The sequence below is a fragment of the Mirounga leonina genome, unplaced genomic scaffold, assembly GCF_011800145.1.
Source record: "Mirounga leonina isolate KUSES-001 unplaced genomic scaffold, KU_Mleo_1.0 Mir_53, whole genome shotgun sequence".
Taxonomy (NCBI): Eukaryota; Metazoa; Chordata; class Mammalia; order Carnivora; family Phocidae; genus Mirounga; species Mirounga leonina.
In genome coordinates this window covers 38,399,769-38,424,201 of record NW_023270807.1, presented here as the reverse complement: position 1 = coordinate 38,424,201, position 24,433 = coordinate 38,399,769, and the positions used below count along the sequence as shown (strand labels likewise).

Below are 24,433 nucleotides of genomic sequence, written 5' to 3'. Positions count from 1 at the left end.
GTGTAAAGATCAATTTTTATTTTGTGAGAAGACATGGGTACAGTTACGAGTAATTTGTGAAAATTAATAATTTTGGAATGAATAAATATGTTACTGAGCATATGGAATATAGAAAATTTATTTAGATTGGAGAAAATGATAATACTTCTTTTCTCTATGGAATTTGAGAATTCAGTGTGCTAAAAAATCAAAGTTATGATATGGAAGAGTGAAATATGTGAGAACCTTTGGTCACTACAGAGAAGGCAGTCATCACGTGTGAAGCAGGTCCAGCTTTATTTGCCTTACATACACGGAAGCAGCCTATTTGAGCTCAAGGATTACAGATAAGGAAAAGGATGGTTGGTTGGAGGAGAATTTTTTGATACTAAGAAAATGTAGTTAGCAACATGATCTAATGCACCTCCTGTTAAGTTAAAACCAAATTGTAAAAGGAATGAGATTTGTAGTATAAAACTTGGGTTATTTATGGTAGCATGGATAATGGCAGCCTACTGCCAAGGAAGCAGGTAAAGAATCCGTGTATTCTAAGACTCCAGATGGCCTATGGTCATGGCAGCATGACCCATTTGGTCTCTCTCAGGGATAGAGAACAGGCACATAGCCTCTCTTGGCAGAGGTTATAGTATAAATGCAAGAAATACTTACCTTGTGTCATTTGGTTGTGGTTTAGATTTTGGGTGAGGAAATAGTAAATTCTAAGCAACTTGGAGAAATACTCATTTTTAAAAACAACTTCACTGCCATTGTATGTGTGGTATTAGTTATTTCGAGTGCAGTGTTTGAAACCGAAACATTACTAAAAATGAAACTGGTCGTTCTCTTAAGAGTATTTATATTGGCATTTTAAGAATAACAGTTTAAGAATTTTCCATCTTTAGATTGATAGACAATAATTTTGCCAACAGAATCTCATATTTGAATTTTATATTTTAGTAAATGTTTTAAAGAGGATTTCTTACTGTACAAATTTTGCTAAGAAAGTATGATTTGATTTAAAAACAAAACTTCAGAATGTGTTTTAAAAAGTTAAATTTTGTTATTTTGTAGTGTTTTAAATTAATTTTTATAGAGCATCTTTTGTGGTTCGTGGAAACCTAAATTTGGAATAAAGTGGGTTTTTGTTTTTGTTTTTGTTTTCTTTTTTTTTTTTAAAGATTTTATTTATTTATTTGAGAGAGAGAATGAGATAGAGAGAGCATGAGAGGGGGGAGGGTCAGAGGGAGAAGCAGACTCCCTGCTGAGCAGGGAGCCCGATGTGGGACTCGATCCTGGGACTCCAGGATCATGACCTGAGCCGAAGGCAGTTGCTTAACCAACTGAGCCACCCAGGCGCCCTTGTTTTTGTTTTTTTTAAGATTTTATTTGAGACAGAGAGCAAGCAAGAGAGCACGAGTGGGGGGAGGGGCAGAGGGAGAGGGAGAAGCAGGCCCTCTGCTGAGCAGGGAGCCCGACCCCCAGCTGAAGACAGATGCTTAACCCACTGAGCCACCCAGGTGCCTTTTTTTTTTTTTTAGCAAAATATAGTCAGGTTGTGATGAATAAAATCTGGAAGAGCACTGTGTATATTCTTTAAAAGACACATTTGTATTGATAATATTAGCTGAATTATTATCTAAATGAATTCTTAGGTGGTTGACTAAATTGTGAATAGACGACAGTCTTTCAAACATGTTTATTGACAATTAAGAGTAAATAGACCACCAAGATTAACTTTGACACTTAATAAGATTCTATATTAATTTTATTATACTTTTAATTACAAAGAAGTCATAGGCATGTAAGAGTCCTTCTGAGAATAGTTAGATTAGAGGTTGTTGACTTGAAAAATGGTTATGTAGGTCCTATTAAGTTTGTAATTTTAAGACTTGCGTGACAGTGGGGTAGGGACTGAAGTTTTGAGAAGGAAATTGTAATGTAATGAAAATAACAGTAACCTTGGAATCATGACACCTGGGCTTGAATACTAATTTCTCCTACTTTCTAAATGTATGACTTCGGAGAACCTGTAACCTTTGGACTTCAGTTTTCTTTACTTGTGAAATGGGAAAAATACTTAACCTTATTTGCTAGTGAAGATAAATTTTGAGAATACTTGGCACAAAGTAAGTATTGCATAATTTTTCTATGTAGAAAGCTATTAAAGTTTTTTTAAAAATGCCCAGAAAATGTAAACTTGCTTTTAAAGACTGTAGATGTAATTTAACATATACTTTGTAATGATGATAACCGATTTATAATTACAAGTTGAAAGTTTTGAGAATTTGAGATCTGGTTTTAAAAATAGGCTTAGAAATGACTAATAGCAAATAGGGTTTTTTAAGCTTGTGATTTTGTTTATATGTTAGGATAGTTGTAAAAATAACTGTATTCCATTAAGCTGACTTTTTAGAACTCAACTATAGTGGAGAGCAGAAGTAACTAGCCTTTCAGATCTGAAAAAATTTAGAAAACAGATGTGAAAAACTGACATTTTTAGAACCAATCAGATGTTCAGGACATAGTAGTGCCAGATATTTGGTGGATCTTATTTTCATAGGGACTTCTTAATTATATGCTGAAAGAAGGACTGGAGTTTCTAGATCGTACAGGTAAATCAAGTAGTTTAATGAATTACATTGCTCTAACCTCATTTTGGAAAGGTCCTTAAAAAGATTTCCAAAATGTTTTTTCCTTGTGTAGGTCTAGAAAGATTTTCAACATGAAAAAGCAACATGTAGTATGTAATATGGAGTATAATTAAAGTGACCGCCAACTCATATGTCACCTACTATGATTACCCCCCAAGGTGGTGATTGGCAGTCTCAGTCTTGTAGATGAGGACATTGAGTAGTAGAGTAAATGTTTTCCCTGCACTCAGCAAGATTAAACCTAGACTGTTTGACTTTAGAGCTCTCAAACTACTGACCTTTTCTTTAAAAATTGAGTAGAGTTCTTAATGACAGTATGTCTGGTAGAATGCAGTGGCTTCCAGATTTTTTATATTTTCTTCCCACTGATAAAATTTACCTTTTAACGATAATTTCCATTGACAGTGGCAAAATTTTCTTGGCTGGGAAGAACCGCTGTTTATATGAAGTAGCATAGCAAGCAGAAGCAGATTGTTTTAACTAAAGATGCAGGAAAATAAACTACTCAAAAGAGCTCAGTCTTTTCTTGTTCCTTCCTTGCCATGGCATCAGAGTTTGCATCCATAAAGCAGGCTCTTGTATCTTGAGTGGGAGAGAAGATGAAATGTTTATGAAAATTTAAAAAATGGAGCACAGCTGATAAATAATGCATTCTTACTTTTTAAGAATAGTAATCATGAATTTTATGGTATTAATCCCTTGGTGGTTTAATCTGTTTATACCTTCTGACTTTAAGAGTTTAAAATTTTAAATCTTAGAAATACTGAGAAAAGTAGGGTTGATCACATTGATTTCCTTTAGCCATTGTGGGAGAGAATATTTAGGATTGTCACCCTATTATTGTAGTTTTATTTTCTATCCTTAGTTTACCTATAGGTATCCTTTACCTATAGGAACTTGTGCTTTTATGCTAGTTTGCTTAATGATGAAAGTGAACTTCAGAATGTTTCTTTTTGTCTCACTTTAATGTCTGTGTTGAAAACTATTCAAAATGTCTTTTTTTAGCTTACTTCAATATTGAAATAATATATATATATTTGAGGCAATAGGTACTACGGGCAGTGTGAATGAGGGCTGGAGTTACGCTGTCTTGGTTTGAGTCTTATCCCCACCATCCACTAAATGTGTGTGATCTTGGGAACCGTGTTTTATCTTACTGTACGGTAATTTATTAATGGAAATAATAGTTCAAATCTCTTAGGGTTGTTAATAAGCTGAACTTTTATATGTATAACTTACTACACTTACCATAAGGCTTAGCATTTAGAGTGCAGTCAGTATGTGTTAGGTATGATAGTGTTGTTAAGATTTATCACAGTTAACTTTATAATTTGGTCATACTTTTTATGTGTTGAATATCTTAAGAAATTTAAAGCAGCACTGGTCGTGGAAAGTAATCGGGATATTAGAATCGAGAATGTTGTTTTGTTTTTCCAAATGATAGTGTACAAACAGTTACCCAGAATCCAGATTTCAGATGTTTTGGATAAAGGATTTTATTACAGTATCACTTCTGATTTCCCTTTTAATTTTCATTTCCTTTTAGTTATTTATTAGTATAAATAAATAAAATAAAGTCCATTTAAACTAAAAATCTTAAGTTATTAAAGATACAGTGTTTACTCCTTTGGAAATTAAAAACCATATATGTATAGCCAGCCATAAATGAACATTTTAATTTTTTTGAACCGTATTAATTTCTTAAAATTTTTGCCTTTCCATTTTATTAACCATAGTGACCTGGATTAATATTCATTAAGAAAAATGTTTTAAAAAGGTAGTAAAAGAAAGTTGTCGTTTTTTTTAAAAGTGCGTATTGGGTGGATGGGTGGGTGGATAGGTGGGTGTGTGTATATGAATGTATGTATGTGATGCAGCTAGAACCAAAAAAAGACACGGTCCTTAATCTCTTCTAGTTAATGGTGAAGTTGAGAAGCATTAAATTATTGAACTTTTAAATGTGTAATCATAGACTGGTACATGATAAGGAAAAGTCACCAAGAGTATGCAGCCAAGATAATACACTTAGACTGGTAAAGTAAAGGGAAACAAAGGAGGTTACGTTGGAGGGAAGATCTGAAGCACATAAAAGAGTTGTTTGGGCAAGGAGATGTGGGAAAATGTGGAGTGTGCCACATGGGAAAAGCCTAACGAGAGAGAGTACAGGTAACCTGAGGGAAGACCAATGTCTAAATATGGAAAGTGGCGGCTGGAGCGTGTAGGGTTGGGAATGTGCCATATGGAGCAAAGAAATATGAGTGGATCATACGTGCCTTTCAGGATTTGTAGATCCATGTTAAGGAGTTGGATGGCCAAAGAGCAAGGAAAGTCTCTGAAGTGTTTTAAGTAGGGATGACTTGACCAGATAAAGGTTTTAGAAAGAGCATTATGATTGCAGTATAGAGAACAGATTTGGAATAGAAGAGATTATAGAATAGAATGAGGTGTAGGAGGCATGAGTGGATGTGGGAAAGATGGGAGTTTATTGCAAAGATTATTTGAAATTGGGTCATTGTTATGGAGATAGAGTTTAAGAATAGGAAGAGAAAATCAGTTGAACTTGGTGACTACTTGGGTGTTAAAAGAATGAGGTGGAAGGGAGGAATAGGCAGTATAAAAAAAATGTGACTTCTTGGTTTGAGGCTGGATGGATGGTGTTGTTTGTCAAGGTAGGAAACATTTTGGGAGGGGGGTGTTGACATGAGGATCATGAGTTCATTTTTGCATATGTTGAGTTGAGGTTTTGGGACTCCAAAGAGAGATGTCTTAAGGAAGTTTGATATGCAGGTGTAGGCTATAGATACAAATTTGGGAATCATTGGTATAATAAGTTCAAGGAAAGAATATTGCGAAGAAATAAAGTGTGGAACTGAGCTCTGGGATCCTAGACCTTAAGAACTTCACCATTTAATGGCTAGATAGAAAAGGAAGAATCAGTAGTTACTGCATGCATATTGTCATGTGTTCACTTATCTAACAAACACTTAACTACAAGTACTATATTAGGTACTGGGTCGACAGGTAAACAAGATCTAATCCCCTGTCTTCTAATATAGGTCATGGACAAGTAAATTGGCAATCTTAGGATACTGCAGGGGTCTTAGGAACCTCCAAAACAGGGCAAGACAGAGTTAGGGCATGTATGTGTGTTTTTTGGAGGAAGAGGATTGTAACTATCATTAGATTCCCACTGAGATCTAGATATGAGCAACTAATATGATAAAAGTACTACAGAGCACTGATGAGTGGGGTAAAAGAACGTTTTGGGAAGGAGTATAATGTGCTATGGAAATGAAATGATAGAGTGTCCAAAAAGAAAGGGTGTAAGTGTTGTAATAGGTCATGGAGGGCAGTGAGGTATAGACTGAAACATGAAGGAGAATGAGATGGGGAGGTGGATGGGTAAGAAAAGATTTCTAGCAGAGGGATCAGCTTATATAAAGTCTCATAAGCCAGAAAGCCTGAGGATTTTAAGAACTAAAAGTATCTTTTCTAACTTTAAAGTGAAAGTCGATTTTGAAAAATATACTAAATCACCAGGGAAAGATTCTGAAAAAGTGGATTCATAATATTTTTGAATTCTTCAATAAGGATTTTCAGCTGAAATGTATTTTGCAAAAAGACTCTAAAACAGGATAATCACAAAACTAAAGTTAATAAGTAATGAACTTTATGGTTAAAGTAAAATTTGTGAAAGGAATTTAGATCAATGTAAAGAAATTACATTAGAATAATTATATACAGTTTAGAACTGGAAGGGACCCTATAAATATTGTAGATGTTTTCCTTTAAATTTTATTTTTAAGTAAATTATTTTAGGGAAGAGTAGAGAAAAGTATAAATACAATTTTAAAAATTTCTGTTTTGGTATATTTTATTCTAAATGTGTTTTTGCTTAGCTAATCATACTAGTGTTTGAAAGAGTATGTTTTGAGTCAAGATGATATTAGGGGGAAAGGGAATCCATAGCTTCACAAGTTTGGAAAATTGCATTAAACAAAATCAAATAGATTTATCTCAAGATTTTTCAGAGGCACATAATACAGTTGTACAATACAATTTGTATTAGAACATCTTTTCTAAACTATTCATTCCAGTAATACTTACTACTGTATGCCACACTCTTCTTCTTTTAAATTATCAGTGTGGCAGTATGGCTTCGTATTATCTCCATGACAGGAATGTATTATTATAAAAAGTAAGGTTGGTTTCTCTTAACTGACTTCAGCTTAGAAGGATGAATATTAGCTAACTTTTTAAAAATACCTTTCATGTTCTTCTATCGGTAGAGTATAGCATACTGCAAGATGGAATGAAATGATTTAACCCTTTACTTCCCTCTGCAAATCAATCTTATAAGGAATTCATATTAAAATTGCCATTACTATATGAACTTGAGCACTTCTCAAACACTTGGCCTCAGAACCCCTTTATATTAATAAAAATTATTGAATTTTCTTTGTTTACATGGATTATAATCATTTTGTATTTATCATTTAAAAATTAAAGCATTTTTAAAATATTTATTTAAATAAAAAAACTCATTACATAACATTTTTTGTAGCAATTATTTTCCAAAACAAAACAAATTTATGAAGAGTGGCGTTGTTTTACATTTTGGGAAACGTTTAATGTCTGGCTAAATAGAGAGATTCTTATATCTGCTGCCTTATTCAGTCTTTTGTGATATCACATGTCAGGTGGCCCCCTGAAAAATTCACTCATGAAAGAGTGAAAAAGCAAAATAACATTTTAGTATTATTCATGATTTTTACCTCAGGAACCTCCAGGGGTTCCCAGAACTCATTTTGAGAACAGTTGAACTATAATATTTAGGTAGTATATTGAGAAATTTTTTATAACTTGATAATCTAACTATAAAGCGATAAAATACTTTTTTCCTTTAATTCTCTTTAGATTCTTTGAAAAGAATTTCAGGATGGACAATAAAAATACTAGAATTTCATATCTTGCTTTCAAATGCTAGCATAAATTAAGTGTGTTTGAAGTTTTTCCAAAAGTGCCCAAACTTTTCGTAGTAGGTAGATTTATTTTATAGTTAAACTTACTTAAATTAATAGTTGGAATTTCACCTTTCTAAGGTTTTTTGTGAATAAATTACAAAATTCTTCATAGAGGCTATGTGTTTTGTTTTGTTTTTTTTTTTTAAAGGTTTTATTTATTTATTTGACAGAGAGCACAAGTAGGCAGAGCAGCAGGCAGAGGGAGAGGGAGAAGCAGACTCCTCACCAAGCAGGGAGCCCGATGTGGGGCTCGATCCCAGGACCCTGGGATCATGACCTGAGTTGAAGGCAGCCGCTTAACCAACTGAGCCACCCAGGCCCCCCTATATAATTGTTTTTAAATTTTGTGATGAGAACATGAACTATCAAGGTTTTTTTTATCCTTAATTATTCTGGAGATATTCTTTATAATGTAAAAGATCCAAAATACTCATTATGTTTTATAGTTGGATGACTTTTTTGTTTGAAGTTTTTGAAAATGAAAATGTTAAACTACAACAAAATCATTTTAGGTTATAATGCTGTATATTCTTTTTTTTGTTCAGTATTTGCATTGACTAGAATCTGCTAATTTATAACTTGGCTATATTTAGTTACATTAATTCTTTAGCAGTTTTTCTCCTCAGTGAATTAAATGGATAACTATTTTATTCTGTGAGTCAAGTGGTTGCACAGAATAAACATGAACTTTTACCCCAAGTAAAATGAAATGTTTACTAGCCAGAACAAATTACTCTATTTTTTAAAATATATTTTATTTATTATAAAGAACTATATCATCTTATTTAGCAAGTATTTTATATGTCTTTCACATAATAGGTGAAGTATTACAGACATTTAGCACCTGATCACTTGCTGCAAATATGTCATCGGCTAGGACCTCTTCTTGAACAAGAAATTCCACAAAGCGTTCCTGGAGTACAAACTTTATTAGGAGCTGGAAGACAGTCCTTGCTACGCACAAATAAAAGTATGAAAAATTTCTAATAGGATTTAGACATTCTTTTTTGTGTGTGTGTCCTATTTTTGGATCCATAAAAATATGTGTATTTAATAGGCTGCAAGCATGTTGTGTGGAAAGGATCTGCTCTGGCTGCATTGCATTGTGGAAGACCACCCGAGTCACCAATTAACTATGGTAGCCCACCCAGCATTGGTGAGTTGTTTGAGTTCATTACCAAGTTGATATCCTCTTGGTAAAGAGCTTTTGAAAATAAAAATGTTTTAGTTACTTAAAAAGAACTTCATATTCTGTGCATTAGCATTCAAAGAGGAAGAAGCTATCAGATATTTTTTACTATGTCAGTAATCTTAATAGTGAAGAAGTCATAATGTGTAATTATGGATTGTACATATTGTATGAAATGTAGACTAACTAGCTCATTGATATATTACTTTTACAAAAAATTGTTTCCTAAAGTGTATTAGATTGATTTTTGTGGGCGACTGTATATCGTATTACAGATTAGTTATAATGGTGGAAAACAAAAATAGTTTGGTTATTTTTTTTTTTATAAAGCAGTGCTTTTTTTTTGCCTTTAAAATTTCAAAGGAAAACTGATGCAGATAAGTCTTCCTCTTGAAATGTCTCCTAGATTCATTCCTTTAACTCTTCTACTACCAGGCCCTTCTCTTACCTGGATTGCTGTACCATCTTCCAAACTAATCTTCTTGCTTTCAGTGTCTTCTCCCTCTTTCTCTTCCAGGTCATACTTATAACACTGTAATATTAATCTTATTTAATTCTACCTTTGCTCTGTTGTTGTTCTGCTCAAGTAAAAAGAGGTTAAGATATTTTAATGGTGTCATACTTCCTCTCGCACCAGTCTAAACTTTTAATCTTCAGAAACTTTCATATTTTGGTTATAGCTTCTTCTCCCACCCCCACTCTTTTGCCTACCTAAGATTGTTATTCTCCTTCTTCCACCTATCCAAATCCTACTTATTTCTTCTTTTTCTGGATAGTTATTATACTGATCATCAACATTACAGTTTTGCCTTTTGCTTAGTATAGCGTACCTTTTCTCATTGTTTTACTTTAAACCTTTTTCTGTCTTTATTTTCCATATCTCTTAAAAATAGCATAGAAGTGGCTTTTTAAAAATACAGTATGGCAGTCTTTGTATTGTGTAGGACATTTTGTCCTATACATATAATTATTGGTAGATGTGGGTTTAAATCTCCTCTAACTGTTGCTGCTTGGAAGGTTATCTCTCTTGCTGGTTTTCTGCAGTTTGTGATATGTCCTGGTGTTGGGTTTTTGTTTTTTTTTTTTATCTTGTTTGAGATCCATTGGGTTTCTTGAATCTGTAATGTCTTTTACTGGCATTGGAAAATTCTCAGCCATTATCTTTTAAAATACCATCTTTCTTTCCCCTTTGGGACTCCAGTTGAACAGATGGTAGATTTTCTTACTTAATCTTCTTTATCACCTTCTCTTTTATGATTTGCATCTTTTTGTCTCTGTGACGTATTCTGGTTTGTGTCTGACCTTTCCAAGGGTATCCTGTGTAATATTTGTATGGCAGGCAATCATGGATGATTTTTTTTTTCCAGCATATGAGTGTCTTAGTTACATAATGACATCTATAGGTAATCTGTATACAAAGAACAACTATTAAAACAAGAAAGAATTTGAGACACTAGAGTATATTTTATGTTTGCACTTAGAAAATTATACTGGGGGCAGTATAGTTTTCTTTAAAGAAGGGGAAGGTAAAATATTATAGGAGCTTCACCTGCACGGAGAAGTTCATCCTCTCTTGAAAAACTGCAGGTCTATGTAGTAAGGAGAATGTGTTGTTATTCTTTCAGCACATTGTCCAGTAGCCCTGTGGTAGCCAATGAAAGTACAAGAATGATTGACAGTAACTTCTCTTAATTTTTGCTATGTGAGTAAATACTGTGTGCCAGGCATTTTCCATTTATTTTTTCTTTTAACACCTTAAATGGTCTGTAAGAGGAGCTATTCTTACATTATGGAGAAGGAAATTGAGGCATTGAAAGGTTCGGCATCTTGACCAGGGTTACACAATTAGTGCGTCATTAGACCAGACTAACTCCATTTTGCTATGCCTTATTTTCAATAAGCTAAACTTAGTTTAGCTTTTAGTAGCTAACTAGAAGCATTTGGCTACTCAAGAAAATTGGTATTAAATCAGAATGGTCAGATCAGTAACTATTGCTGACATGGATATAGGGAATATGGCAAAAAATATCTTGAGTTTTATGTCACAGCAGAGAAATGCAACTGGTGTATTTAGGTAACAGAATTAATTACCAAGTAGGTCATTTTTGTACCTGTTTGAAAGACTTAATTTCACTTCTAGGGTTTAAGATAAATGTTTTTTTCTTCCATTCATATTTTCAGGAAAATATTTGTTCTTTATATTTAAAAAAATAACTATTAGAAAGCCAATTTTACCTGCTTTTTTGTATTTGCATATAATTTTTTTTAAGTCACTAAAGCAAAGCTGGACTAATCAAAACAACTCTACTTATATAGTCATAGTTGGTGTCATGTCTTGTCGGTTCCCCTTGGTGACAGTCTTGAATGTTTTGTCATTGCTACAAAATTGGGTATAGGGTGGTAATGGAAAGAAAAGTTCATCAAGCTTTTTGCTTGCATGGTGATACATTGTGTCATTTCAAGTTACCACAGAGTATGGGTTAGAAGATTTAAAAAAATATATATATCTTTTGTTGATTCCTCTTTGCTGTTTTCTCTCTGGCTACCTTTAAAGATTTTCTTTGCTCTTTCCTTGGTGTGTATAGTACTATCAAGTGTCAATGGATGTAAAAAAAAAAAAACCTTCTTAACATTTTAGCTTTTCATAAACTATAGATTTAAAAGTTTATACTATAGATTCAGATATTTAAATTTTGACACATTTGAGATACAGGTTTTTTAAAATAAACTTTTAATTTTGGAATAAGAAATTATTTACTAAAAGTTGCACAGACAATTCACAGTTCCTTTATACCCTCTATGCAATTTTTCCTAATGTTATAATCTTAAAACTATAGAACCCACATTGGCACATTATTATTAACTAAATACCAGACCTTTTTAATATCTCACCAAATTTTCCCACTAATTACCTTTTATTGTTCCAGGATCTGATCCAGGTTACCATACTGCATTTAGGGGGTGTTTATTTTTTAATTTGAACTTCCTGTTTTAAACTCAGAGGAATCATTTAAGAAGAGTGGGGTGATAAATTGGATTTTCCTTTATTAGATTTTTTCAGACTACATGCAAACTGTTGTACTTCTCAATTTGAATATCTCACATTTGTCTGAAACTTTAAAATGTGTAAAATAGAATTTCTGACCCTCTGAAACTTGTTATTCCAAGCCTGAGAGTTAGACTTCTTAATTCATATCTTAATTCATTTAGTAAATAAGGCATATGTATTCTATTCTAGTCTCTTGAATCTGTTTTTCGTTACCACTGCAAGAGCCACATTTTAGGCCTCGGTACTTCTTGCCTGGGGCTCTAACATCATTAATTCACTTACTAAGTAAATATAGAATCTGTATTATACCTGGCACTGGGCTAGGATCTGGAGTTGCAGGATAAACAAGAACATGACCTCTGCTGTCCTAGAATTTATAGACTACTTAATCCCTTGCCGCTAGCCTTATTCCAGTACCCTAGGTAAGATTTAGCTCTAAATCAGGGTTTCATAAGTTCAGCTCTATTTACATTTTGGGGCCAGATAATTCTTTGTTGTAGACTAGTGTCCTGTGCGTTGTAGGGTGTTTTATCAGCATCCCTGCCTATACCCAGTAAATGCTGGTAGCACTCCTCACCTCCCGCCCCCTACAATTGTGACCACCAAAAAATGTCTCCAGACATTCCCAAATGTCCCTGGGGCAAAATTGCCTCCAATTGAGAACTCTAAAAGTTCTAAAATGCATATATGATCACGCCATGCCTCCTTCCTATCACTGACTTCAAACAGTCTTAACTGTGTAATGTGGCTCACAAAACTGACATTTTCCCATCTTTCCCACTTTTTCCTCACCTGTACCTGTGCTAGTTTTGTACAACTCTTTGGCAGTTTTTAACAGCTAAACTCTTTTATCCCTTTGTCTCTGTACATGTTTTATTTCTTTCTGCAATGTCTCTTTTTTGTCTGTTCACTGAATATCTATTCATCCTTTAAAATTTCAGTGTCCACTTACACTTCTCTCTCCTGTAGCTTTTGTCACATAGTTGTGTCTATTTATTTCTTTTCCTTTTCTACTATTTTCTTTTCCTTATCACTTTTAGGGCCTGGAGGATAGAGATTATGTTTCATTGCTCTCTATAGACCCAACTCCTCAGCATTAGTAAATATTAAATAAAGAGAAAGTTGGTGATTGATGAACTGGAGTGGGACAAGAAAAGTTCACAGATGGGTAGGGAGTAAAAAATGGAATAGATGGTTGGAAGAAGAGAGAGACTTGGTCCAAGGATGGCTTTGAATTAAGGCCACACCCCAGAAACTGTGTGTGTGTGTGTGTGTGTGTGTGTTTAAAGATTTTATTAATTTATCTGAGAGAGAGCGTGTGCACTAGCAAGGAGAGGGGCAGAGGGAGAGGAAGAAGCAGACTCTGCTGAGGGGCTCGATCCCAGGACCCTGAGATCATGACCTGAGTCGAAGGCAGACATTCAACCGACTGAGCCACCCGGGCGCCCCTCCCCCAAAAAACTGGTTTTTAGGAAATTAAGGTTTATTAATGAATTGGGTTATCAGTTCATTAACTCAGCATGTTAAAACTCGTGCCTGCATAATATAAGAACCAAGTCTTGAGCATATCTCAGTGCATTTCTTACCCTGTCTTATTTTGGTGTCTGCTTATAAATCCTGTTTTGTATCTCCTAGTCCTTGATGTAAATTGTGAAAATTGAACTGGAATTTCATTCTCAGGGCAGGAGAACGAAAATGTTCAGAAGCTTTCCAGTCCTCTAGAACCTCTTTAATGAGGGGGGAAAAAAGAAAGATCACCCCAATCTGTTATCCCTAGCTTCTAACTGATTTTCTATGGAAGAGATACATGAATGTGTATGAGGCACATGACTTTCAAAAAAGTAATAATCTCAGGCATTGTCCTTTTTCCAACCTCCTTACCCACATTATTTATGCCTATTTAATTTACTCTGTATTTGCCTACGATAAAGAACCCTAGTTCAATAATAAATGACATGGGTGAAGAGACTTAGGTACATTAAAGCTGTTTTTAGGGGCGCCTGGGTGGCTCAGTGGTTTAAGCGTCTTGCCTTCAGCTCAGGTCGTGATTCCAGGGTCCTGGGAGTCTGCTTCTCCCTCTCCCACTCTCTCTGCCTGCTGCTCTGCCTACTTGTGCTTTCTATCTCTCTGTCAAATAAATAAATAAAATCTTTAAAAAAAAAAAAGCTCTTTTTTAAGATTAAATTTGGAGATTCGTTTAATGCATGTTTATCTTGTGGAAAAGGTTATATATTAAAGCAATCTTTTGCTAATTGCCTATTTGTATTTTTCCTATATTTACCATATTAACAAAGTAACTTTATATCTCCAGGTTTCCGTATCTCATCTTGTTTGTTCATACCTTTGTTTTACTTGTTGCTTCTGTCATTTTACTTGTTTCTGTAGCAAGGCTGCAGTTTTAGTGGGTGGGGATAAGGAGTACTGAGGAACCTGATTCTTAAAAATATGTGTTAAGGAAACAGCTTTGCCTTGAAAAGTAGCCTTACTACACAAGCATCCAGTTGACACTAAGAAGCTTATACATGAAAAGAAGTCTTAGATCTCGTCTACATTTATAGTTTTCTCTGAGAAAACCAGTTTGAACAAAGGCAGCAAAGATTCATTTAAAATTAGATTATAAATCTTGAGTCTGCTTTAGTCGAGATGTGTGGCCTTAGGCAAATTATTTAATGTTTTAGCTTCTCGGCTTCCTCATTTATAAAATCGGGATAATACCTACCATATTTGGTAATTTGGAAACTTAAATAAGATCATAAAGTGAGGCACAAAAGTAGACTACAATAAATGTTACTTTCTGTCCTTCCTATAATTCTCATTTAATGAATTATTTTGTTAATGAATCTTGAGTACTTTTTTGAAGAGAAGGTTCTTATCACTTTTTATTTTCACTGCTATGTTTTGCCACATTTCCAATATTTGACTTATACTGTAGTTGGTAATTTCTTAACATATTTGGCACTGGGCTGAGATCTGGAAGTTACAGGGTTAATTTTTTTCTTCATAAGACTATATTTCTTACATGAGCATTAGAAATATTGTATATTATAAATCATAAGATTTAACATACATAATTTAACATTTGACACATAATTCAGTAAATTATAAGGTTGTAATAATCTGGGGTTTCTTTTCTGTTCATTTATCCTTTGCTTAATATTCTGTTAAGTCTTGTGCCTTTTTTGCCCTCACTCAGTCCATACTTTATCTTTAGTTAGGCAACTGCTCATCACTCATTCATTTTGACCTATTATTTTCTCAGTAACCATTTTCTTTCAGAACTCATCTTCTACCATTTACTTCCATTTTTCTAGTCTTAATAGTTTTATAATTTGTGTTGTTTAATCATTTCTGACTTAGCTATATTTTGAGGTTTTTATTTTTTGGTCTTGGCTTCTATATTTTAATCTGTTTCCTGAATGATCTTTATTTACCTTTGTTTTTTTCTATGATACTGTTAGGGCCTGGAGGATAGAGATTCTTTTATTTATTTAACATATAATGTATTATTTGTTTCAGGGGTACAGGTCTGTGATTCATCAGTCTTACACAGTACACAGCGTCCATCACCCAGCCACCCCATCCCTCCTACCCACCTCCCCTCCAGCAACCCTTCGTTTGTTCCCTGAGATTAAGAGTCTCTACCGTTAATCTCCCTCTCTGGTTTCATCTTGTATCATTTTTTCCTCTGTTCCCCTATGATCCTCTACCTTGTTTCTTAAATTCCACATATCAGTGAGATCATATAATGTCTTTCTCTGATTGACTTACTTCGCTTAGCATAATACCCTCTAGTTCCATCCACATTGTTGCAAATGGCAAGATTTCATTTTTTTGACACTGCATAATACTCCATTGTATATATATACCACAATTTCTTTATCCATTCATCTGTCGATGGACTATATTTCATTGCTCTTTATGGACCCAATTCCTCAGCATTAGTAAATATTAAATGAAGAGGCAGTAGATAATTGATGTAATTAATGAATGGGGTGGGACAAGAAAAGTTCAGAATGATATATTTCCATTTGGCAGAGGCTTTTTTAAATTTTATTTATTTGACAGAGAGAGACACAGCAAGAGAGGGAACACAAGCAGGGGGATTTGGGGGAGGGAGAAGCAGGCCTCAGCAGGGAGCTCAACGCAGGGCTCGCTCCCAGGACCCTGGGATCATGACCTGAGCCGAAGGCAGACACCCAAGGACTGAGCCACCCAGGCGCCCCAGAGTCTTTTGTTTTTTTAATTCTCTTCTGCTTACTCCCTTCCTTTCCCCAGCCTACTTCCTTCTAAGAACAGGTAGCTATGAGAGACTCCTAAGATGTATCACATTTTTGTCTTAAGGGAAATAAAGCTAATGTTCATTATGCCAAAGTACCAAATATATAAAATAGACATTATTATTTATATTTTTTCTTTTGCTTAAATTTCAAATTTATGATTGACCAAAAAAGGGGAAACACTTTGAAGAATGACAGTTTACTTAGGTGAGTTCAAATTGTTGCTCTTGTAGCTGTGTTTTATTTTCTTTTGTATATAATGAGAGGAAATTCTTTTTAAGGTCATAGTTATGATGAGAGGTATCCTCTGTGCCCCCTGCCCTCCTGTTGTGATGTGTCTGGCAAACAGTTGCAGTAGTAACTAGGAAGCACTAGTCATTCATTACCCGTTTTAGTTTGTGTCCCCTATTTTTCCAGATTGCTTATTGGGTTTGATGTTGAATTTCATATCTATATAGATAAAGCAAATTATCTTATTTTCTTCATAAAGTCTCTGACTTTTTATTTTGAATTTCTTCAGGGAACCTCTGAAGTTAAGGATTGAATGTCTTCCTAGCCATCTTGAAACTGGGAAGTCCATGATCAGGCTGAGTAGATATTTATATAAACAGAGCAGCAATTTGTTCCGCTCCTTAAGGAAGACACGGGGAAAAATGATCTCCCACAAAAGTCTTTAAAAAAGTAAAAGAAAACCTGTGTTCAGTAAGATTTACTTTTATAACATGAAGATTTGATTCTTTAAGGACAGTCAATATAAATGTTAGTATATATAATATAATATATATAATACCTTTGAGTTTACAAAACATTTTGTCTTATTTGCTTTTCATAGCAAGATACCCCCACTTTATTGAAGAAACTGAACCTTAAGAGGTAGTGACCAACTCAGTTATCCCTGGTTATTTTTTCCTGATCTTATGCATTTAACTTTATGTCACAATTATTTAGCACCTTTTTGCTTTCTCTGTGAAATTCTTTATGCATTAGTCTTGTACCACCTGTGTCCATTTATTGATTTAAGTATAGGAGCCTTGGAAGTATGCTTCAGAGTGAGAACTTTAGAAAGAATAAAATGTGGTATGTTCTTTATCTCTTACTAGATAAATAATTTGAGAGAAAATCGTTCAGTTCCTTGAGAAAGTCTTAAGAATCTTGTTGGCAAACTGATTAAATTTTTCTCTAAAATGAAAATTTTTTTTGAACCCTTTGATTTCTTTTGCAAAATCGGCTTTTGCTTTTAATCATATCCCTTCTGATCTGTTCTCATTGTGGTAAAGAGATAAAACTGCAGTTGTTTATCCCAAAGCAAATCTTAATATTATTCCCATTTCTTTCTCCTTAAAAACCTTCAACTTACTGTTTTGGGGAAATAGTCCAGAATACCTGACCATAGCTTAGAAAGCACTCTGCAGTCTGCGCCCTACCTTTCCATCTCTTCTCTCCACGCTTGCCTCTCTGTGCTCTGTGTGCTAGCCATACCTGGCTTCCTTATGTAGCTTGAGTACTGTGTTTACAGCCTCAGACCATTGCGCATGCTCTTGCCTCAACCTACAATATGCTCCCTTCCCACCAACATTCTTTGGCTGTTCCATTTTTCAGGTCTTAGTTTTTTCAGAAAAGCTTGACTCGCTGATAACCAATCCCTCCTTCCCCTGCCATATATTTAGGACCCTCTGCTGTATATTTCAAGATTTTTCTGAACCCTTTTTTTTTGCTGACATTTCTTATTGTAAGTCCTTGTTTCGTGTCTGTCTTCCCTGCAAGACTGCAGTCTCCATGAGGGTAAGTACTGTGTCTTTTCTTTTTCTTTGTTACATCCCTTAGTTCATTGGCCCATGTAGGTGCTGTATAAATGTTTGTGTTGATTTAAAATTTGTTACATTTGTTAAAATTTGTTAAAATTGAATGATTAAAATGTTTGGCATAAAACTACATAACTTTTAAAGAATGAATTTTTATTATTATAAAAACATTTTCAAACTGATAATATTCTACCATTGTATTATTTTCTGATTGAAGTAGTATCAGACTAGTTTCCAAGAAAGAAAAGAGGAGGAAGAATAATACAAATCATTTTATAGTTCTAGTAAATTACAGTCCTAGTAATTATGATGTCTGTGTTTTGGGGTTTGTTTAGTATGTGCTTGTTACATACTTGGTTCATGAGATTTTTTGCTTTAACTCTTGGAATTATCTACTTTCTGTATTTTATTTCAGTATTTGAGTTCTCCTTTTTAGATCTTATTTATCTTTGTAATATCCACTAAATCTTAAAAACATGATGTCTTTCATACAAGAGGTACGACTAAACACCAAATTGACTGTGTAGAGATTTGGAAGGTAGTTACTGTGCATTCTAATTATTTTAGTTACAATGGTAAAATAAAGAGAGAAGCTCTCATGGGTGCTATGTTGCTCAGGTGATTATTTCCCTTTTCTGTTCTCTCTTGCCTTCCCTCTTTTTTGTGGACAAAACCTATTCACAGGATTATCCTTCTAATGTCGCCACCCCCTGCTACTTTAACTAAAGTTGGGAATTTTGTTCATTGTAGTAATGGTGATTTATTTGTCTTGTTCTTGTGGTGGTTGGTTGCTAGTTATTGGTACAAGATGACATAAAGACCTGATGATGGTGTAGAAATAAACCAGTCTGTGTTGAATTATTTCCCATATTATCTCTGGTCCTCAAATTATGAATATTTGGTTAATTCCTATTCATGTCTATGTTAGTAACCTCAGGAGAATTATTGCAGTAAGCTTTTCAATTGTGGCTCTATATAGTAAGTTAAACATTAAAAATTCCTTCTTAGGCGATTCCTTCCCAAATAAAATTGAACCTACACAATCTTTGATATATTTCTCTTTTACTTTAAAAATTTAATGGGATAGCTTTTAGAAGCAAAACTTATGAACAAAATTGATGGCACTTTGTATTATTTTATGGCTTTTGAACCAAACCAGATGTGAATTCTTTGTAGGTTATCATTCAATCCATTGTCAGATTGGCAATATACTTAGTCTTGAGGGTTTCTTTTTTTTATGATTAAATAAATTTAAATTCCTCGCATCTTTATCCCTGGGCTTGTTTTTCTCAGTCTTTGAATTTAAGTTAATCTCTTTAGACAGTTTAGATTTTTCATATTGCTCTTTTGAGTTCCTTCAGGTAGACTGAGCTATATTTTGAATGAATAGATGCTCAGTAGAGAAAACTTGGAAAACAGAGAACAGCTCAAAAATCAGTTAGTCTCTCTGGTTATCTGCTAATAATACTTTGGCATATTTCCTTTCAGTCTTTTTTTCTAATATCTGTCTACCTAGTAAGAGTGTACTCTTGGGATCAGACTGCCTGAATTCAACCCTTGGGCTTCAATGGGAAAGTTACATTTTGTCTTTCAGTTTCCTAACTGGTAAGGAATACCCCTTACTGGGGATAATAATAGTACCTACCTTAAAAGATGGGTGAAACTAAATGAAAATATATATAAAGTCCCTGGCATGTACTAAAGCACTCAGTAATATTAGCCATTATTTTTCAAACCTGCTACACAGCATAATAGTGTTCAATAGTCATTTTTCTCACTGAATTAGGTATTGTGTGGTATTTTGACATTTACCCACATTGTCATTTGAAGCAGATAAGACTTTTTCTACTATTGGATTCTTGAAGTCCTTCTAGTAAGACCTTCTCTAGCTATAAGCCCTGGTGTCTTTTTCCTCTTCATACTTTTCCTCTCCAAATACCTTTTTCTCAAGGTATTTGATTCCTGGCTTTAGCATAACTTCTTTTTTAGAAATTTATATGGCTATTTTTTGTGACCCCATAGCTTTTCATTAGAACATTTATGTGGGTCTTTAAAATGAATAAAATTTTATGTAATTTTATGCCTTATCAAATACCTTACACTGCACAATACATTTATCTAATGGAACATTTGAAATCGCCAACACCACATGTAGGCAACTTTTTGGACTTGGAATGAACTTGGAAGGTCATTTCTGTAGAAATTGCCTTCTGAGTGCCTGGTCGTGAATCTGGCATTTTTGTGTTGGGAAAACTAATTATCGTCAAGCAATAAAGCAGTTTGGAATTTGTTTTCATGTGGTCTTGCTTACATGTTTATTACCAGTTTTGTAGTTCACTCAAGTTTAGTTTTATACGTTTCCAAACTCTTGTTATATAGTTATGAGTTACTAATTTTACATTTAGAAAGCCTTTATTAATACAGATCATGGAGATTAAAATGAAATCTAGGTACTGATTATCCAGAATTTACTCTTTTCTACTTTAATTTAGGAACTGTTTTTGTGGTGGTTAATTATGAATTATAACTACCTTTGCATTTTATTTACAGAAACTCTGGGAGCTTTCCAAGGTTTTTTTCTGTTAACCAGAATTACAGAATCGAATTAGTCAAAATATAGTATAAAATGATTTTAACAAAAATCAGTTAAAATAATCTTCCTAATAAATACTCTGATTTTTTAAATCTGAGTACCTCTTTTTCTGTATAAGAAAAGAGCCCAAGTTATACTGAGATACCTGCTGAGTTACATTGTCTTTGCTTCTTCATCTACTCTTTCTGTTGTCACATATAATTAATTTTTTGGGTTTTGGAATCTACAGCCACATGCTTCTCCTTGAATTCATTATGCCACCAGCAGGGCTCTACTTTCATGAGCTGGCAGAAGTTGCAAACATTAGTTCTGGTGCCTTCCAGGTTAGATTGTTAAGGGAAGACAGCTTTCCTTCACTGGAGTAGACATCGTATAGCATTTAAAAACCAAACAAAAAACCTCTGCATTTTGTTAATTCATAGTAATTTATATTTTTTTTCCAACTCATCTTTTTTAGCAGTGGTTAATTTTGATCTTGGATAATTTATTGCGATTGCAGCACATATTCTTGTCCATTTTATGAAGTACTTAGCAGAAGGAGAACAAATTCTAAACCTTTTGAGGGAAGTGATAGTATTTCTGCTTTAGTTCTTTTTTGTTTGTAGAGATTTTATCATGTATTTTTCCAGTGACCTCAAAATTATATCTACTGAGGTTTTTGCAGATGCTCTTTCTTGGCAGCTACCCATTTTTTTCTTAAAAAACTTGGTTCTGGTAGTACAGGTTTGTATACAGATTTCCCATGAAGTTGGTTCAGATGGTACAGATTTGTATAGTGAGGAAAACTAATGTAACTCTGGTTATATTTATCTTTTTCTAAAATCATCTGTATTGAAAACTTGGTCCTAGCTATAGGAAGAAAGCATCATGTTCCTAGATAGAAAGATGTCAGTTATTTATAAGTGAATGAAATTAACCTTACATTTCCAAAAAATTTATTTTTTTTAACTTCTCAGTGATCCTCAAAGTAGATAATAATGAAGACTGAGACTATTTAAAAATGGACGCATAATGATGAAGAATAGCCAGATAAATATTGAAACATCATTAGTTATAAAATTAAAATTTTGGTACTGGCATATAAATAGACATGAGGTCAGTGATCTAAAACAGAAATAAATACATAAGATAATTTAATCACAATTTAATGGGATAGAGAAGGATTAGTAAATGAAAAGTCTGGAACAAATGGTTACTTGGGAGAGAAAAAATATCTTTAGAGATTCACCCCAATATATACTAAAACTCCAGATAAATTAAGGAGGTAAGTGAGAACTTTAAGCCACAGGAAAGTAAAAGAAAATGTAACTGGATATTTATTGTACTGTTGGCTGGTTAGGACTCTTCATATTAAATCAGTAAAAGAAGTTATTTTAGGGCGCCTGGGTGGCTCAGTTGGTTAAGCGACTGCCTTCGGCTCAGGTCATGATCCTGGAGTCCCGGGATCGAGTCCCGCATCGGGCTCCCTGCTCGCGGGGAGCCTGCTTCTCCCTCTAACCCTCCCCCCTCTCATGTACTCTCTCTCTCTCTCATTCGCGCTCTCTCGAATAAATAAATCTTTAAAAAAAAAAAAAAGTTATTTTAAAAAAAAGATATTGAAAGAATTGACTCAACTTTGTGAAATTGTGAGCTGTCAAAGAACAGCATTAATATGAAAGTCGAGTATATTGTGGAAAATGTTTCTAGAAATATAACTAGGGGCGCCTGGGTGGCTCAGTCAGTTAAGCGTCGGCCTTCAGCTCAGGTCATGATCTCAGGGTACTGGGATCAAGTCCCGCATCAGGCTCGCTCCTCAGTGGGGAGTCTGCCCTTCCCTCTGCCCCTGCCACCCCCCCCGCCCCCGGCTTGTGCTCTCTGTGCGTGCTCTCTCTAATAAATAAAATCTTAAAAAAAAAAGAAATATAACTAGAGAAATTAAAGTCTAGAGAGAAAGAGAAACTTGCTTAAAGTCCCCACACTATCAGGTTTGAATGCAAGTCTGTTAAACTTAGAGGCTAACTCTTATTTCATTAAGGAATACAGCATAGCTGTTAAAATGCTGTTTATGAGGGAAATCTTCGTAAAATTTTGAAAGTGACTGATAGAATTATGGATTTTTCTTCTTTCATTTATGTTATTTTCTACACTGAGTATGCATTAATTAGTGTTATGATTAGAAAAAAGAATCAATTCTTGAAAAATAAGTATAAACTGGGGAAAAGTGACTTGGGGGGGGATTTGATTTATTGTCCTTATACCTAGAGAAGTAATGGATATGAATCCACTGGTTAGATATGTATGTAGTTATATCTAACATTAAGAAATTGTGGCCCTTTTGTTTATCTCTAATAGTTCTGTAGACTTGTGCGTATAGTCCCCACAGTATCAGGTTTGAACACAAGTTTCAGAGACCATTTTGAATGATTTGCTACAGATGACAGTTTTCATCATTTTGTTCCTTTTCTCTCTTCAAATTTTATTTATTTTCACCTTTTTTTTTTTTTTTTTAAGATTTTATTTATTTGAGAGAGCACATACGCGCGAGCAGGGGGAGGAGCAGAGGGAGAGGGACAAGCACACTCCGTGTTGAGCACTGGCTCACTCCTTAACCTGGAGATCATGACCTGAGCCCAAATCAAGAGTCGGTCACTTAACCGACTGAGACACCCAGGCACCCCTCTTGATATTTTAAAGAGACTGATATTTCAAATGGTTAACAGTGATTTCTGGAATGTTTATTTTATTTACTGTTCTATTTACTAGGAAATTGAGTAAAATATGTTTACTTTTCTCTTTCCCTCCAGATTAAATCTATTTAGCAGAGCAGTTGAAATGAACTATTTAGGGAGATTCTGGATATATAATCTGTTTGATAAATTCTCCATTTTTGTTTTTATTCCTTAAACCGAATTGTTTTATTATCTGTGTAATTTATTCATTAAATTCCCCAAATACATACTGATCATCTACTGAGTGCCAGCCATCATTGTCAGCTTTGAGGTAATATAAGGACAAAAAAGACAAAATCTGGTACATATGGATCTTATTATATAAGTTGGGGGGGTGGGCAGGAAATAAACAGTTGAACATACGAACAAATAAACATATAGCATCAGTTGATAAGTGATGGGAAAAGAACAAATAGCTAAATAAAGGGGGGCCAGGAGTTATAGGTGGTGGTAGGGAATGAGTTGCAGTTTTCAATGAACTGATCAGGTTAGGCTTCACTGAGAAGTGACAGAAATCTGAGAAAAGACTTGGGAGAAGATCAAGTAATTAGCTATATGTGGGGACAGTATTCTAGCCAAAGGGAACAACCAGTGCAGAGACCCGACGTTAGGAACATTCCTCCTGTGTGGGGAGAATAGGGGGAGATTAGAGTGGCTGGAGCAGACTGAGTAAAGGGTCTCAAGTAGCAAGTGAATTTAGAGAGGTGATGAGAGACAAGATTATGCATGGTCTTGGTAGGCTTGATGTGTAAGGAATTTGGTATTTATTCTGAATGAAATGAAGAACATTGTAGTTTTGAGCACAGGAGTGATGTTACAAGGTAACCGGTTAGGTTTCTTCTGAAATTCACTACAGTCTTATTAGCAGAGGTGACATTTTAACTGGCCTTAGAGAGTAAGAAAGAATTTGCCAAGTGAAGGAAGATAGAAATTTGCTTTGGCAGGCTTAATTTAAGAATATTTCTCATCACCATACTTAGGAAAATAAAAGTACTTTCAAACCAAGTCCTATATGCTACTACTTTCAAACCAAGTCCTATATGCTACTTGATTTAAGATTAAAACTGTAATAATGTCATATAAGGAACTTATTTCTTTGTGACCCCTTAGACCTGTTTAACCATGCTCATTTTAAAAATTGGTGTTCTAGTTTAATAAAAT

At 34.2% G+C, this 24,433-nt stretch overlaps 1 protein-coding gene across 1 annotated transcript in view; it reads left to right on the top strand.

The window, feature by feature from the left end:
- Window positions 1–24,433, top strand: part of PHIP (pleckstrin homology domain interacting protein) — a 135,501-nt gene that overhangs the window by 6,760 nt on the left and 104,308 nt on the right. Inside the window, exons 4-5 of the mRNA XM_034991212.1 lie at window positions 8,474–8,624; window positions 8,712–8,810. Of these exons, the coding sequence (XP_034847103.1) occupies window positions 8,474–8,624; window positions 8,712–8,810 (250 nt within the window). The remainder of the gene's footprint in view (window positions 1–8,473; window positions 8,625–8,711; window positions 8,811–24,433) is intronic.